The 18129-nt window shown below is 48.4% G+C and overlaps 1 protein-coding gene across 6 annotated transcripts in view; it reads right to left on the reverse strand.

Moving 5' to 3' along the window:
* The window catches only part of dcaf6 (ddb1 and cul4 associated factor 6), a 214382-nt gene that overhangs the window by 179086 nt on the left and 17167 nt on the right, over positions 1-18129 (reverse strand). For all 6 annotated transcript variants that reach the window (XM_070893462.1, XM_070893463.1, XM_070893460.1 and 3 more), the window contains exon 2: positions 2688-2749. In XM_070893462.1, coding sequence (XP_070749563.1) covers positions 2688-2749 — 62 coding nt within the window. The remainder of the gene's footprint in view (positions 1-2687; positions 2750-18129) is intronic.

Below are 18129 nucleotides of genomic sequence, written 5' to 3' on the forward strand. Positions count from 1 at the left end.
TTACACAGGACCAGATCTAAGATAGCTTGTTCCCTTGTAGGTTCTGTAACATACTGTTCTAAGAAACAATCCCGTATGCATTCTATGAATTACTCCTCCAGGCTACCCCGTGCGATTTGATTTGACCAAATCGATATGTAGGTTAAAATCCCCCATGATTACTGCCGTTCCTTTTTCACATGCCTCCATTATTCCCTTGATTATTGCCCTCCCCACTGTGAAGTTATTATTTGGGGGCCTATAAACTACGCCCACCAGTGACTTTTTCCCCTTACTATCTCTAATCTCCACCCACAATGATTCAACATTTTGTTCATTAGAGCCAATATCATCTCTCACAACTGCCCTAATACCATCTTTTATTTACAGAGGTACCCCATCTCCTTTCCCTTCTTGTCTATTTTTCCGAATTGTCAGATACCCCTGTATGTTTAATCCCCAGTCTTGGCCACCCTGCAACCACGTTTCTGTAATGGCCACCAAATCATACCCATTTGTAAGATTTGTGCCGACAACTCATTTACTTTATTTCGAATGATGCGTGCGTTTAGGTAGAGTGTTTTAATACTAGTTTTAAAACCATGATTTTTAGTTTTGACCCCTCCTGCAGCCCCTTTATATTCAGTGGCCATTTTTGTTTTTTGCCTTGGGTTTCTCTGCCCTCCACTTTTACTCATCTCCTTTCTGTCTTTTGCTTTCGTCTCCTTTTTGTTTCCCTCTGTATCCCTGCATTGGTTCCCATCCCCCTGCCATATTAGTTTAACTCCTCCCCAACAGCACTAGCAAACACTCCCCCTAGGACATTGGTTCCGGTCCTGCCCAGGTGCAGACCGTCCGGTTTGTACTGGTCCCACCTCCCCCAGAACCGGTTCCAATGCCCCAGGAATTTGAATCCCTTCCTGCTGCACCACTGCTCAAGCCACGTATTCATCTAAGCTATCCTGCGATTCCTACTCTGACTAGCACGTGGCACTGGTAGCAATCCTGAGATTACTACTTTTGAGGTCCTACGTTTTAATTTAGCTCCTCGCTCCTTAAATTCGTCGTGTAGGACCTCATCCCTTTTTTTACCTATATCGTTGGTACCAATGTGCACCACGACAACTGGCTGTTCACCCTCCCTTTTCAGAATGTCCTGCAACCGCTCTGAGACATCCTTGACCCTTGCACCGGGGAGGCAACATACCATCCTGGCGTCTCGGTTGCGGCCCCAGAAACGCCTATCTATTCCCCTTACAATCGAATCCCCTATCACTATCGCTCTCCCACTCTTTTTCCTGCCCTCCTGTGCAGCAGAGCCAGCCACGGTGCCATGAACTTGGCTACTGCTGCCCTCCCCTGATGAGTATTCCCCCTCAACAGTACTGAAAAAGGTGTATCTGTTTTGCAGGGGGATGACTGCAGGGGACCCCTGCACTAACTTCCTTGCACTGCTCTTCCTGCTGGTCTTCCATTCCCTAGCTGGCTGTGGACCCTTCACCTGTGGTAAGACCAGCTCGCTACACGTGCTACTCACGTCATTCTCAGCATCATGGATGCTCCAGAGTGAATCTACCTTCAGCTCCAATTCCGCAACGCGGGCAGTCAGGAGCTGGAGGCGGATACACTTCCCGCACACGTAGTCGTCAGGGACATCAGAAGTGTCCCGGAGTTCCCACATGGTACAGAAGAAGCATATCACTTGACCGAGCTCTCCTGCCATGACTTAACCCTTAGATACACTTAAATTGGCAACAACAATGTTAAAGTTTACTCACTGTTACAGAAGAGAAAAAAGAAAAACTACTCACCAATCCAGCCAATCACTTACCCCCTTTGGCTGTGACGTCACCTTTCTGTTTCTTTCTACTTCTTTTTTGCCTTCTCCCTAGAGCTGCACAAGTCACGCCTCTCCAACGAACTCCCGACGCCTCTCCACGCACCTCTTGCCGTCGCTGGGCCCCGGACTCCCTGCTGTGCCTTTTATAGGCCTCTGCAATGAACTCCCGACGCCTCTGCACGCACCTCTCGCCGACGCTGGGCCCCGGACTCCCTGCTCTGCCTTTTATAGGCCTCACCAACGAACTCCCGACACCTCTGCACGCACCTCTCGCCGACGCTGGGCTCCGGACTCACTGCTGTGCCTTTTATAGGCCTCACCAACGAACTCCCGACACCTCTGCACGCACCTCTCGCCGACGCTGGGCCCCGGACTCCCTGCTCTGCCTTTTATAGGCCTCACCAACGAACTCCCGACACCTCTGCACGCACCTCTCGCCGACGCTGGGCACCGGACTCACTGCTGTGCCTTTTATAGGCCTCACCAACGAGCTCCCGACGCCACTCCACACACCTCTCGCCGACCCAACGACCCTTTTACAGCATCTCTTGGCTTCAAAATGGGAAGCAGTATAACCCTAACCAGAAGCAAAAAGGATTGTCTAGCACTCTGATTGGGGAGAAAAAGATTAAAAAGAGTGATAAAGTAATGTAGATTGCCAGATACTGACCTATGCAATAATGAAGACAGAACAAATAAGAACTGCAGCAAATATTTTTAGCTTGATTAAAATGGAAAGCTATTCACTTTTCAAAAATTGAAATTTTGATTTACTGAACATCTTTGGATTCCAGTACAGGGCAAAAAATGTTGGAGAACACCTTTGTTCATTACTAAAATATTTTTGAAAAGAAAAGTGTATACTCACACAACCATCATGCACATTCAATTTAGCTTCAAGTTTTAGTCTTTGGATGAATTCTCTTCTTCCTGAATTGAAACAATTATTAAAATAAAAGATTAAACATGGAGTACATATAAAAATATAGAGCATAGAGAGAAAATTATGAATATCAATAATAGTGCAATAAGACATTAGGGTAGAGCTGCTGACGAAACCATGAGTGGTGTTGAACATGACAATAGCAATTACTGTTTTTATAATCCTTTGATTATTTTACCATTCAAAATTAAATAAAAACTATATTTGACAGTGTTGATGACAACATTGCCTTTCAGCATGCATTATATGTGATCATTGTTAAGATATTAGGAAACTAAGTCCCTGAATGGCAATCTACTAAAACCAACATTAACACATCAAACAATCAGCTTAACACATCGAACAATCAGCTTCTCCAGAACAGAGTTGGAATTCCAGTCTAATTGACATCTACACTACATATATCCATGGAGATAAAAGAGTTAGCCATTACTGGCTGGAGCAGAAAAAACACAGATGGAAGCATCCCTTGCAAAACAACTTCTGATGCGTCAACAAAGTGCCACTGATAAAGTTAATGGGGATTTCTGTGAGCTGAATGATTGCGCCCTACTGATCAAGATTGGATGATTTTTTTCAGGAGTGGTGGAAGATGAGAGAAGAGAATTATAAAATATATAGATGGTTAAACAAAATGTGCACTAACTGGAGTAGACTAAGAATTTCAAATTTATGTGATAAATGTGGGTTAATGTCAAGCTACAAGATTCAATCAGATCAAAATGTACATTTGTCAAACTAATCAAAATAAGCTTTTTGAACTGCCACTCAACTCATACCTATGCCCCCATTTCCCCGAAGGCCTCACAGATGAACTAACACTTAATCAGTATTTTGCAGTTATCAAAGGGTGTATATTTCTACTAAAGACACTCAATGCACACAAGTCTTGTTTTCTTTGTTATTGCTCATGATCCTGCAAGCATTCGCAATACTAATTATCAGAGTCAACATGATCCAGAATCAAAGTGATGAAATACAAATGTTTTTTAAATAATAAACATTCACTATATCCCCTATGTCCTGGCCAATATTTATCCCTCAATCAACACAACAAAAACAGATTATCTGGTCATTATCACACTGCTGTTTTTGGGAGCTTCCTGTGCGCAAATTGGCTGATGCGTTTCCCATATTACAACAGTGACTACACTCCAAAAGCACTTTATTGAATGTAAAGTCCTTTGAGATGTCCTGTGGTCATGAAAGGCACTATATAAATGCAAGTCTTTCTTTCTATTTACAGCATCTGCATGTTGTGACTTTATTGGCTACATAAAAGTCAGCAGTGCAAAATAGATTATTTTGAATAACAAAAAGAGTCATAAATTCATAGTATCTTGGCTTTCATCTCCTGTTTCTGGAAGTGTTCAAGCTTTACGTCATTACAACAATGAGTACACTGCAGAAAAACACTAAGTGGCTATTTGAATCCACTACTGTAGATTATCAACAAAGGAAAATGTGCACTTGCAATCAGGAATGACTCTGATCAATTAGGTAAAAACTCACAAAAGGCAATAGACACAATGTAACTTTTCCAGTAATTGACAAAGATGAATAAGATTTTTTTTAAAGTATTTTAAGATAGTATAGATGCCCATTCAGGAATACATTTACACACAAAGGGTGGTAGACGTTTGGAACACTCTTCTGCAAACAGCAGTGAGATTGATATATTTCTAAGGGATATGGGGAAAAGGCAGGTATATGGAGTTAGTTCACAGATCTGTCCTAATCTCATTGAATAGCGGAATAGGCTCAAGAGACTAAATGGCCTACTCCTGTTCCTATGTTCTATCATGTCCATTTACAATAGACATTGCCTTCTGAATTCCTTATATTGTAGTGTAGTATGAACAAAACATTGTAGAATCTCATTAGAGAGAGCCTACTCTTATTTTCTTTAGAATTCCAGAATGTACTTAGTCAGATCCAATGCCTTGCAGATATTTAATGCTTTGAGTTTCTTTATAACATATGTTTACTGTCCTCCAAGTTGGCCATAAATTCCTGCATCAAAACTGGAATTTGTCCAGAGTCTTCATTAGTGCAGAGTGAAAAATTAATACATCACATATCTCATGATCCATCCTAATATTTCTACCAATTGTATCCCTTAATGGGCCTATTTCACCTTTAACATTCTATCTACTTCATATCTAAAGGCCTTTGATTCACTCCTTGCTGCAGTTTGCAGTCCAATTTCCATGTATTACTTCTTTTGGTTACCTTCTTATGAATTCCAATCTTCACTAAATAAACTCAGAAAAAGATGAATCTTTTGAAACAATGGTTTAATTTGATTGATTTTACTTTTTTATTCAGCCTAATTACCTCAGTGAAAATTATCCATCTCTTTCATCTAAATTATTTCTGGGACACTGAAACCTCCAAGTATCATCATGCTGCAATCTCTTGCAGCTTCATTTACTTGCCTAAGCAGCTTTTTAACTGCTCGTTCACCTTTAGATGGCAGTCGCTTTGGAAAACGATTGGCCAAAAGCATCTTTATAACTGTGCAATATGCTTTACTTAAACTCTTCAGAAAGAGTGTTAATGCAAATTGTTTCCAAGACGTAATTTGTTACCTGCTTACCCATCCGAGGATACTGCTCTTAAAAAAACAATTATTGAATCATCAAGATAGCCTTGGCATTTTACAGTAAATATTAAAGGTACTATATAAAAATACATTTTAACAGAATTGTTTTTAATTTTATGCTAATGCAGCACCTTAATACTATCTTGTTTGAACAATGCAGAACATTTCTATGTACAAAACATATTGAGGACATCACAAAAAGTGATAATGGGGGGAGAAGAATTCAATGACGTACAAATCTTTTGACCATTCACAAGGCAGATATATTTCTTCCCTTCTTAGGCAGTCCCTCGGACTCGAGGATGACTTGCTTCCACACTAAAAATAAGATCTTAGGTGACTAAGAAAGCAATAAAGAAAGGAAAGATAGATTACGAAAGTAAACTTGCGCAAAACATAAAAAGATAGTAAAAGCTTTTACAGATATATAAAACGGAAAAGAGTGACTAAATGTTGGTCCCTTAGAAGATGAGAAGGAGGATTTAATAATGGGAAATGTGGAAATGGCTGAGACTTTAAACAATTATTTTGCTTCGGTCTTCACAGTGGAAGACACAAAAACCATGCCAAAAATTGCTGGTCACAGGAATGTGGGAAGGGAGGATCTTGAGACAATCACTATCACTAGGGGGGTAGTGCTGGACAGGCTAATGGGACTCAAGGTAGACAAGTCCCCTGGTCCTGATGAAATGCATCCCAGGGTATTAAAAGAGATGGCGGAAATTATAGCAGATGCATTCGTTATAATCTACCACAATTCTCTGGACTCTGGGGAGGTACCAGCAGATTGGAAAGCAACTAATGTAACGCCTCTGTTTAAAAAAAGGGGGCAGACAAAAGGCAGGTAACTATAGGCCAGTTAGTTTAACATCTGTAGTGGGGAAAATGCTTGAAACTATCATTAAGGAAGAAATAGCGGGACATCTAGATAGGAATAGTGCGATCAAGCAGACGCACATGGATTCATGAAGGGGAAATCATGTTTAACTAATTTACTGGAATTCTTTGAGGATATAACGAGCATGGTGGATAGAGGTGTACCGATGGATGTGGTGTATTTAGATTTCCAAAAGGCATTCGATAAGGTGCCACATAAAAGGTTACTGCAGAAGATAAAGGTACGTGGAGTCAGAGGAAATGTATTAGCATGGATTGAGAATTGGCTGGCTAACAGAAAGCAGAGAGTCGGGATAAATGGGTCCTTTTTGGGTTGGAAATCGGTGGTTAGTGGTGTACCACAGGGATCGGTGCTGGGACCACAACTGTTTACAATATACATAGATGACCTGGAAGAGGGGACAGAGTGTGGTGTAACAAAATTTGCAGATGACACAAAGATTAGTGGGAAAGCGGGTTGTGTTGAGGACACAGAAAGGCTGCAAAGAGATTTAGATAGATAAGCGAATGGGCTAAGGTTTGGCAGATGGAATACAATGTCGGAAAGTGTGAGGTCATCCACCTTGGGAAAAAAAAAACAGTAAAAGGGAATATTATTTGAATGGGGAGAAATTACAACATTCTGCGGTGCAGAGGGAGCTGGGGGTCCTTGTGCATGAATCCCAAAAAGTTAGTTTGCAGGTGCAGCAGGTATAATCAGGAAAGCGAATGGAATGTTGGCCTTCATTGCGAGAGGGATGGAGTACAAAAGAGGGAGGTCCTGCCGCAACTGTATAGTGAGGCCGCACCTGGAGTACTGCGTGCAGGTTTGGTCACCTTACTTAAGGAAGGATATACTAGCTTTGGAGGGGATACAGAGACGATTCACTCGGCTGATTCCGGAGATGAGGGGGTTAACTTATGATGATAGATTGAGTAGAATGGGTCTTTACTCGTTGGAGTTCAGAAGGATGAGGGGTGATCTTATAGAAACATTTAAGATAATGAAAGGGATAGACAAGATAGAGGCAGAGAGGTCGTTTCCACTGGTCGGGGAGACTAGAACTAGGGGGCACAGCCTCAAAATATGGGGGAGTCAATTTAAAACCGAGTTGAGAAGGAATTTCTTCTCCCAGAGGGTTGTGAATCTGTGGAATTCTCTGCCCAAGGAAGCAGTTGAGGCTAGCTCATTGAATATATTCAAATCACAGATAGATAGATTTTTAACCAATAAGGGAATTAATGGTTACGGGGAGCGGGCGGGTAAGTGGAGCTGAGTCCAGAATGGCGGAGCAGGCTCGAGGGGCTAGATGGCCTACTCCTGTTCCTAATTCTTATGTTCTTATGACTGATGAGTCCGATGCGGGACCTACAGTCTCGGTCACAGGTGGGGCAGATAGTGGTTGAAGGGAAGGGTGAGTGGGGTGCTTGGGTTGTCGTGCACTCCTTCCACTGTTTGCGCTTGGCCTCCACTTGTTCCCGGTGAAGAGACACGAGATGTTCGGCGCCTTTCCGGATGCTCCTCCTCCACTTTGAGCAGTCTTGGGCCAGGGATTCCCAGGTGTCGGTGGGGATGTTGCACTTTTTCAAGGAGGCTTTGAGGGTGTCCTTGAAGCATTTCCTCTGCCCACCTTGGGTTCGCTTGCCATGTCAGAGCTCCGAGTAGAGCGTTTGTTTTGGGAGTCTCGTATCGGGCATGCGGACGATGTGGCCTGTCCATTGGAGCTGATCGAGCGTGGTCAATGCTTCAATACTGGGGATGTTGGCCTGAGCGAGGACACTGATATTGGTGCGCGTTTCCTGCCAATGGATTTGCAGGATCTTGCGGAGGCAGCATTGGTGGTACTTCTCCAGTGCTTTGAGGTGCCTGTTGTACATAGTCCATGTCTCTGAAGCATATAGGAGGGCGGGTATCACTACTGCTCTGTAGACCATGAGCTAGGTGCCGGGTTTGAGGTCCTGGTCTTCCTCAGCCGACCGAAGGCTGCACTGGCACACTGAAGGCGGAGTTGGACTTCGTCATCGAGGTCTGCCCTTGTTGACGGTAGGCGCACAACACATGGAAAATGGTCCATATTGTCCAAGGCTTCGTAGTGGATTTTGATAATTGGGGGGGCGGTACTGTGTGGCGAGGGCAGGTTGGTAGAGGACCTTTATTTTATGGATGTTTAGTGTAAGACCTATTGCTCTCGTACGTTTCAGTGAAGGTGTTGACAATAGTTTGGAGTTCAGCCACTGAGTGTGCGCAGACGCAAGCATCGTCTGCGTAATGTAATTCAATGAGAGGATGGGACGACCGTGGATCTGGACTGGAGGCGACGGAGGTTGAACAGTTTCCCGTTTGTTCTGTAGATTAGCTCCACTCCAGCGGGGAGCTTACTGAAAGTGAGGTGGAGCATTACAGCAAGGAAGATCAAGAAGAGCATTGGTGTGATGACACAGCCTTGCTTGACCCTGGTCCGTACGTGAATTGGATCTGTGTTGGATCCGTTGGTCAGGATCACGGTTTGCATGTCATCATGAAACAGGGGGAGGATGGTGACAAACTTTTGAGGACAGTCAAACTTGAGGAGAACGCTCCATAATCCCTCACAGTTGACAGCATCGAAGGTCTTTGTGAGGTCAAAGGCGGCCATGTACATCGGTTGGTGTTGTTCCCTGCATTTCTCTTGGATGTGACATGCGGTGAAAATCATGTCCATTGTGCCCTTAGTGGGCGGAATCTGCAATGTGACTCTGGGAGGAGCTCTTCAGCTACAGGAAGAAGACGGTTGAGGAGGATTCTTGCGATGACTTTCCCTGTGGCAGGTAGCAGGGAAACTCCTCTGTAATTACCGCAATTGGACTTGTCCCCTTTCTTGAAGATGGTCACGATTACGGCGTCTGAGATCTCCTGGCACGCTCTCCTTCTACCAAATAAGAGAAATAAGTTCATGTATTCGCACCAATAGTGCTTCTCTGTCATGTTTTAGTGCTTTGGCGGGGATTCCATCTGCTCCTGAGGCCTTGTTGCTCTTCAGTTGTCGGATGGCCTTTTCAAACTCATGCCAGGCTGGGGTTGTGCGGAGGTGGTGGCGGGTAGCATGCTGCGGGATGGCGTCAAGGACACTCACGTCAAAGAAAGAGTCTCAGTTGAGGAGATCGTCGAAGTGCTCCTTCCAGCCGGCTCCGACTGCCTCTCTGTCCTTGATGAGTTGCCCTCCGTTCTTGGCCCGCAGTGGGGTAGGACCTTGGGCCGTAGGTGGTCTTGACTGCGCTAAAGAATCCACGCACGTCGTGGTTATCGGCTGGTTGCTGGATCTCCTGCGCTTTCTCTGTTCTTTAGGTCGTGAGTTTTTTGTTGGACCTCGACTTTCAGACGTCTGTAGAGCTGCTTTCTTGTTCTTGAGTTGTGTTGCTGTTTCCAGTTCAGGAATGCCTTGCGCTTGCGGTTTATTAGCTCCTGGATCTCCTGGTTGTTCTTGTCGAACCAATCTTGGTGTTTCCTGGTCGAGTGACCATGCGTCTCTTCGCAGGTGTTAATTATGGAGGCCTTGAGGGCAGACCAGGCGCTATGGACACTCTGCATCACTGGGAGTCGTCAGGTTGGTAGTAAGGCGCTAGTTGAATAGGGCTTTCTTAGCAGGGTCTTTGAGAGCTCCAGCATTGATTTTCCTGCGGCATTGTTTCTGTTGCCGCCACTGTTTTGGGCTACATTGATGGAGATGATAGAGTGGATTAGGCAGTGGTTCATCCAGGATCGTCAGCTCCTGTCATGGCGCGGGAGATGTAGACATCCTTGCGGTCCCTCGCTTGGACGATGACGTAGTCTAGCAGATGCCAGTGCTTGGAGCGAGGGTGTTGCCATGAAGCCTTGTACATGGTTAGGACAAGGACATGTTCTAAGCATTTCGTCGGGAGGAGGTACCTTGGAGTTAGTTTTGCTACCCCCCCTCTGTCGATCACACCTCCCCAGAGGTCTGTGTCCTTTCCAACTCTGCCGTTAAAGTTGCCAAGGAAGTTCAGCTTGTCGCTCGTTGGGACTTGGCACAGGGATTGTTCAAGGCTGGAGTAGAATTCCTCTTTGGTCTCGCCTGTAGCTTCCAGTGTTGGGGTGTAGGCACTGATGACTGTAGCGCACTGGTTCTGGGCTAGGGTGAGCCGAAGGGTCATGAGGCTTTTGTTTATCCCGCAAGGGGAGTCTCTGAGACGGCCAACTAGCTCATTTTTTATGGCGAAGCCTACCCCATGGAGGCAGTGTTCTTCTTCTGGTTTATCTTTCCAGAAGAAGGTGTATCCGCCACCTTTGTTCCTTGAGCTGGCCTTTCCCTGCCCGCCAGGTCTCACTTAGGGCGGCAATGTCTACGCCGAAATGTCCGTGTTCTCGGGCAACGATAACAGTATGGCATTCCGGTTTGCTGCTGTTGGGGTTATCCATGAGGATCCTGACGTTCCAGGTCCCGAACTTCATTTTAAAGGGTGGAAGATGCCTGTGTGTGAAATCTTTTAACGTGGGGTGGCTGTTGCACACCAGCTACCACACGGGCTTGACAGAGCAAGGTCTTGGTCCAGTGGCAAGGGAATCCAAGACGACTGGAGACCAGGCTTCGCTGCAGGGGCCATGTATGTACATGCACACAAACATACTCCTACTGTCTGGCGGTGCTGACCCGACCCGACCTGGGTGGGAACAGAGAGCGGCAACATCGATGATAAAAGGAGTTAGCCGCTGCAGGGAGAAGCACGAGCCGCCCCAAGTGGACGACAAAATCAAAGAGGGCAACAAAAATCGACATCATCAGAATCCAGGTGGCTTATTGGTGGCATATCTTGGAGTGAGGTCGAGCCCAGCGGAGGTGTCAGGACCCAGGAGCAGGAGGTCGGGAGCAGGAGGGAACGAAGCTCAGGGAGCGGCGGGGGAGCGGAGGCCGGGAGCGGCGGGGGAGCGGAGGCCGGGAGCGGCGGGGGAGCGGAGGCCGGGAGCGGCGGGGGAGCGGAGGCCGGGGGAGCGGAGGCCGGGGGAGCGGAGGCCGGGGGAGCGGAGGCGTGGAGGAGCGGCAAGGTCAAGGCCCAGGAGTGGTGCAGAGTGGACCAGCAGTGGAGCAGCACGGGCCAACAGCAAGGTCGTGAAGCCTCCCCTCCTATGAATCCCAGGGAGCGAGGAAGGAGGACATTAGGAGCTATATTTATATCATTGTTCAAAAATAGGGAAAAATTCAATTTGTTGCCCTGATACTGCCAGTAATATTCTACAGAATGTCTATATTGGTACAAGAAAGTTGAAACTCCTAGGGCCCAAAACTGCCCTTAAGGTCTGTTACTACCGCAAATCGGCAGCCACGCTGCGGAGTGGAATGGCCGCCAACTCTTGGTGGAATGGCAGCTGATAGCCCAAGTGCCCTCCCGAGTTTTCCCAAGGTTGCCCCGTCCCCCCCTTACTGCTTTGTTGCTGCCGACCGGTGTTAAGCATGTCACCATCGTGCGCACTGCCGACAGTGACATTCCCCTCCGAAAATCTTTGGCCCGCCGTGTGGTGCCAAAACAAGCTTTCACCCGGTGGTCCAGTGAGGCTGTGGCCTTTTGCAGCGGTGGTGCGGCTTGCCTGAAAGGGGAGGGCGCACTGCCGCTGGCGCCATGTTTTTTTTTCTCGGCCGACTACCAAGTCGGCCCGGCAATTATGCCCCCGGGTTCTACCGGACCACCAAGCAGCCTGGTACCCCCTCGAGTGCCAGGCCACTGGCTCAGCCGAAACCCTTCCTGGTGGTCCAAAGTTTAAAAAGCGCGAAGGCTTGCCCCTTTAAGTGATGTCATCGCGGCAGTGAATACGCACCGTCCCCAACTTCCACCCCTCAGTTGCTGTCACCGCCGTGTTTTTGCCCCTCAGGTGTAGTCACCACCTTCCATTATGACAGACTTGGGAAAACAAAAAGGAGAGCAAAATTTCCTGAAAGAGTCGACCTGAACCACAGCTGCGGTAAAATTGCATCACTTTCAATGTCTGGACAATGTGAAGCAATTTTAAAAAGGTAACAGAATATTAGGTTATAAAGCCAGAACTTAAATTCCCAGAACTTACACTAAGGCCTTACAATGTACTGGGCAACTATTTAGTTTGGATCACATCACAATAAAAAGACTTACATTAAAAATGGATCGAGAAATTAGAAGAATGCACAAAGGAGTAATAAGACTGACCCCAAGTTTAACGAGGATTAAAATATTCAAATTAAAAAATCTAAGTATATTGTGATCTTGCAAAGTGTTGATACAATAAGTGTTTTCGCTCCCATTCATGTACATCTGCTCCTTATAGTTCAGTCATTTACTTAAAAAAATTAATGATCATATAATTTCAAGGCATTAAATTCCCACTGTTATATTGCTCAATTCAAATTATTGGATAATTAATTTTTTAAGTACAAAAAAAATGACTGAATCATCAGGAGCAGCCACAAAGTATTTTAGGATACAAAGGGCTAGAAATTCGCCGACCTTGCGCCCGTTTATTTGGGCAATATTTCACTGTTTTTGGCAAAAAACGGCGAACCGGAAAATTCGGAGAAGTCTTGCGCCGGCAGTTTTTAAGTACCGCTGGGGAGAGGACGGCCGGCGTGCAAGACTCAAAATAGCGCTTTCAGCAAAAATTTGGCTCACAGCACACCCGTAGTTAGGATGGAAAAAGACGCCTGGGAAAAACCTGCGTTGCAGCCCTTGGAACAGCGGTAGGTATGAAGACCTGCAAAAAAGGCAAGTTAAAATTTTTATTTTTGAATTCTTTTGCAGCGATTCAATAATTAAGTGTCTTGTGAATGTTGTGTGATTTTAGATTTTTTGCAATTTTTTTTTGGTGTTTTTCCCACTCCCAGGGCCTCTCTCGCAGCAGTATCGGCCTCGGAGAAAAGTTGCAGAAAATTTGTGGTTTGCTCCATGAATCCTCATGCAACGCCGATTTTTACCGCTGGGCGAACCGAAGCCTGAATTTTAGACCTCGTAGCGGTCGCGGAGTCACAGCAGTATTTTTGACGAAAAAATATTGCTATCACCAAAAACTACATTTTTAGCCCAAAGTACTTAAACTTTTTCAACTCTCAGATGAGACTTTAAACCGAGTCTGCCTCTGTCCTCTCGGGATGGATCTAAAAGATCCCACGGCACTATTCGAAGAACAGGGATGTTGTCCTGGTGCCCTGGCTAATAATTATTCCTTAACTGACATCACAAAGATAGATCATCTGGTCATTTATCTCATTGCTGTTTGTGGTATCTTGCTTTGTGCACATTGGATGCTACATTTCCCTACATTACAACAGTGACTACACTTCAAACATATTTTATTGGCTGTGAAACACTTTTGGACATCTTGAAGTCATGTAAGATGCTCTAGAAATGAAAGTTCTTTCTTCTTTCTTGTGGCATGATAATTACATTTGTAATTGCATTTGTTTAAGAAAAATACAATAGGTAAATTAAAGCTACTTTTAAACTGTTTCTTGTACATGCTGTTGTCAATATCCGGGACAAACGGAACCAGTGACAATCATAAACTTAACACAACAGGTTTATTTTTCCAAATAGACTAGTACCTATAGTGAGGGAGAGCTTTAAAAAAAAAACTGGATCTTCCTGACTGTTACCAATCTTCATGGTCCCAGTAATATGCTGTTCCAGCTACAGTGGAATTGCAGTTATAATGTTGGTAATTTTTTTTTTTGAAATTCGTAGCCAATTGTTCCAATTCTTTGTCAAATCACAAACGCCAGAGGTCACCTTGGGCCCATTCAAGGATCACTCTGCGCCAATGCTCTTAGCCAAAAGGCCTAGAGCCACTGCACCGTTCCTGGAAGTACTGCAATACCAGGTTCGTGCCATGGAGGTGGATGGGTCAGGTCCCCCACACACTTCCGTGGAGGTGGATGGGTCAAGCCACCCCACCCAACTTATAATGTTGGTAATTTGTGTAGGCACACTAGCCAAACTGTTACAACCAGCCTGCAGAACATGGAGGAGGAGGGAGCATACCATGGAGAGTGCAGCGTTGGAAGGTTAGTGGGGTTGGAAGATTAGTAGGTAGGGCATTGGAGAAATCAAGCCTAGAGGTGACCAAAGCATGGATGGGGGTTATGGCCTGGCAGGGGGAGGGGGCAGGGGGAAAAAGGAATGAAGTAGAGTTGGAAGTGGTCTATGTTGTGAAGGTGGAAGAAAGCAGTTTTGATAATGAAACTCAGCTCTGGTTTGAACAGGAAGCTGAGTTTTCACACAATCTCATCATCATCATCATAGGCAGTCCCTTGAAACGAGGATGACTTGCTTCCACGCGAAAAAAGGATGAGTTCACAGGTGTTTCAATGAAGGACCTAATATTCCAGGTCCTGAACTACATCCTGAAGGGTGGAAGATGCCTGTGCGTGGATTTTTTTAACGTGCGGTGGCCGTTGCTCACCAGCCGCCACAATCTAATTCAGCTTGAGAAAGCAGCCAGGGTGCGTGAATGAAGTCAGTGGCAGGAGCTGTTGCCAGAAAAAACAATTACTTTGGCATTCCCGATATTTAGATTCAAGCATGAAAATGTCAGGCGGGCAATCTAACAACACAGAGGTAGTTGTGGGTTCTAGGAATGCGGTAGATAGGTACAGCTGCATGTCATTAGCATTCATATTGAAGCTGACCTTGTGTCGATGCCCCTACAGTCAACTGGCAAGCACGATACATGGGCCCCACATCCAGAATATGGCAATATCACTGACATTCCTTCCCATCACACCCCAGATACAGTGAACACCGCCAATCTGGCCAACAACAAGACCAGCTGCTGCTGCTTCTATTTGCCACCCAAGTCACCACTGGCTGCTTCCTCTAACTCAGCCACTCACCCGAGTCCCAATGCTGCTACCTCTCACAGCCCATAGTCACAGGAACAAAAAGATGAAGTTAAAAACAGAAGACTAACAAGAGAAAAGAGAATAAAGTTAAAAAAAAGAGTGAGGTCAGGGGGCAGGGAGAGGCAGTCATGAAGGCAGAGGGGGACACTCAAAAATGAAAGCAGACAAATAATGAAGTGAAATCAGAGAGAAAAAGAAGTAAAAGCAGAAAGAATCAGACAAGTGAAGAAGCAGAGAGCAATTTAGAAATATTTAGAATACAATGTTGTTTTTCTAAATTTATATTGCACCCTTAATCAGAGCAGCATGCTCAAGTATCTAACCGAATGTTTTAACCTGCTGCAGTCCTTGGGGATTAATCCTTACAATGCCAAAGACCAACTGGCAGTATTAAACTGCAGAATAGAAACTTGAAATAATTACCATAAGAGCGCTCTTGCCAAAGGCAATAGTAGATATATAAGCAGTTCTCACTTAGAACGGCAAATAGAGGGACTTGATTGTGAGTCAAAGGAAAAAGATTTTAAAATGAGATACTAAAATAAAGTGCTTCCAGGAAGGTCCCATCCTTTGGGATCAAGTTTCAGCCTGAGTTGCTCCTATTTTTTTGGAGCAACTAGTTTAGAATGAAGCATCTTAGAAATTGCAATTCTCGGCATTTAGTTTGCTCCAGTTCTAGTGAGTTAGAATAGTTCCATTTTAGAACAAATTTTTTTTCAAAAGGGGGCGTGTCCAGCCACTTACGCCTGTTTTGCAAGTTTAGGCAGCGAAAACTTACTCCAAACTAACTCAGAATGGAGTAAGTGTAGATTTTTTGTACGCTCAGAAAAACCTTGCCAAAACTTAGAAATCAGGCGTAGGGAACAGACGGGGTGGGGGGGGGGGGGGGGGGAAGGGGGGTTTACAAACATTAAACAATTCACTTTTACAAATAAAGAACCATCATCAATAAAAAATGATAAATAAATCAATAAATCAACCAATAAATCAATCCAAAAAAATTAATTTAAAAAAAATTACGTTTCTACTCACCGACTGCAGCACCGGGAGCCCTCCAACAGTGTGCTGGAATCGCCCCCCTTCGCCCTAGTGTCCCTGCCTCTCTGCCTCTGTCAGTGTCTCTCTCTCAGTCAGTGTCTCTCTCTCAGTTCCTGACAACGAGAGGGAGGGAGCGGGCGAGCGAGATGGGAGGGGAGGGAGGGAGCGGGCGAGCGAGATGGGAGGGGAGGGAGGGAGCGGGCGAGCGAGATGGGAGGGGAGGGAGGGAGCGGGCGAGCGAGATGGGAGGGGAGGGAGGGAGCGGGCGAGCGAGATGGGAGGGGAGGGAGGAGCGGGCGCGAGATGGGAGGGGAGGGAGGGAGCGGGCGAGCGAGATGGGAGGGAGGAGGGAGCGGGCGAGCGAGATGGGAGGGGAGGGAGGGAGCGGGCGAGCGAGATGGGGGGGGAGGGAGGAGCGGGCGAGCGAGATGGGGAGGGGAGGGAGGGAGCGGCGAGCGAGATGGGAGGGGAGGGAGGGAGCGGCGAGCGAGAGGAGGGGAGGGAGGGAGCGGGCGAGCGAGATGGGGGGGAGGGAGGGAGCGGGCGAGCGAGATGGGGGGGAGGGAGGGAGGGGGCGAGCGAGATGGGGGGGAGGGAGGAGCGGGCGAGCGAGATGGGGGGGAGGGAGGGAGCGGGCGAGCGAGATGGGGGGGGAGGGAGGAGGGAGGGAGCGGGCGAGCGGATGGGGGGGAGGGAGCGGGCGGCGAGCGAGATGGGGGGGGGGCGGGCGAGCGAGATGGGGGGGAGGGAGCGGGCGAGCGAGCGAGATGGGGGGGGAGGGAGCGGGCGAGCGAGCGAGATGGGGGGGGGAGGGAGCGGGCGAGGCGAGCGAGATGGGGGGAGAGGGAGCGGGCGAGCGAGCGAGATGGGGGGGGGAGGGAGCGGGCGAGCGAGCGAGATGGGGGGGGAGGGAGCGGGCGAGCGAGCGAGATGGGGGGGGGAGGGAGCGGGCGAGCGAGCGAGATGGGGGGGAGGGAGCGGGCGAGCGAGCGAGGATGGGGGGGGAGGGAGCGGCGAGCGAGCGAGATGGGGGGGGAGGGCGGGGAGCGAGCGAGATGGGGGGGGAGGGAGCGGGCGAGCGAGCGAGATGGGGGGGGAGGGAGCGGGCGAGCGAGCGAGATGGGGGGGGAGAGCGGGCGAGCGAGCGAGATGGGGGGGAGGGAGCGGGCGAGCGAGCGAGATGGGGGGGAGGGAGCGGGCGAGCGAGCGAGATGGGGGGGGAGGGAGCGGGCGAGCGAGGATGGGGGGGGAGGGCGGGCGAGCGAGCGGAGATGGGGGGGGAGGGAGCGGGCGAGCGAAGCGAGATGGGGGGGGAGGGAGCGGGCGAGCGAGCGAGATGGGGGGGGAGGGAGCGGGCGAGCGAGCGAGATGGGGGGGAGGGAGCGGGCGAGCGAGCGAGATGGGGGGGAGGGAGCGGGCGGCGAGCGAGATGGGGGGGGAGGAGCGGGCGAGCGAGCGAGATGGGGGGGGAGGGAGCGGGCGAGCGAGCGAGATGGGGGGGGAGGGAGCGGGCGAGCGAGCGAGATGGGGGGGGAGGAGGGAGCGGGCGAGCGAGCGAGATGGGGGGAGGGAGCGGGCGAGCGAGCGAGATGGGGGGGAGGGAGCGGGCGAGCGAGCGAGATGGGGGGGGAGGGAGCGGGCGAGCGAGCGAGATGGGGGGGGAGGGAGCGGGCGAGCGAGCGAGATGGGGGGGAGGGAGCGGGCGAGCGAGCGAGATGGGGGGGAGGGAGCGGGCGAGCGAGCGAGATGGGGGGGAGGGAGCGGGCGAGCGAGCGAGATGGGGGGGGAGGGAGCGGGCGAGCGAGCGAGATGGGGGGGAGGAAGGGAGGCTGAAAGGGGGAGGGGCGGGAGAGAGGGAAGGAGGCTGAAGAGAGGGAAGGGGCTGAACGGGCCCCGCCGCCACTGCCGCCGGGCTCCCACGGAGTACTTCAGGCGGGCCCGCCCCCACCGTTTCTGTCTCAAAAGTCGGCGCACCACACTGAGATGCGCC

The sequence above is a fragment of the Pristiophorus japonicus genome, chromosome 11 (genome assembly GCF_044704955.1).
Source record: "Pristiophorus japonicus isolate sPriJap1 chromosome 11, sPriJap1.hap1, whole genome shotgun sequence".
In the NCBI taxonomy this organism is placed as follows: Eukaryota; Metazoa; Chordata; class Chondrichthyes; family Pristiophoridae; genus Pristiophorus; species Pristiophorus japonicus.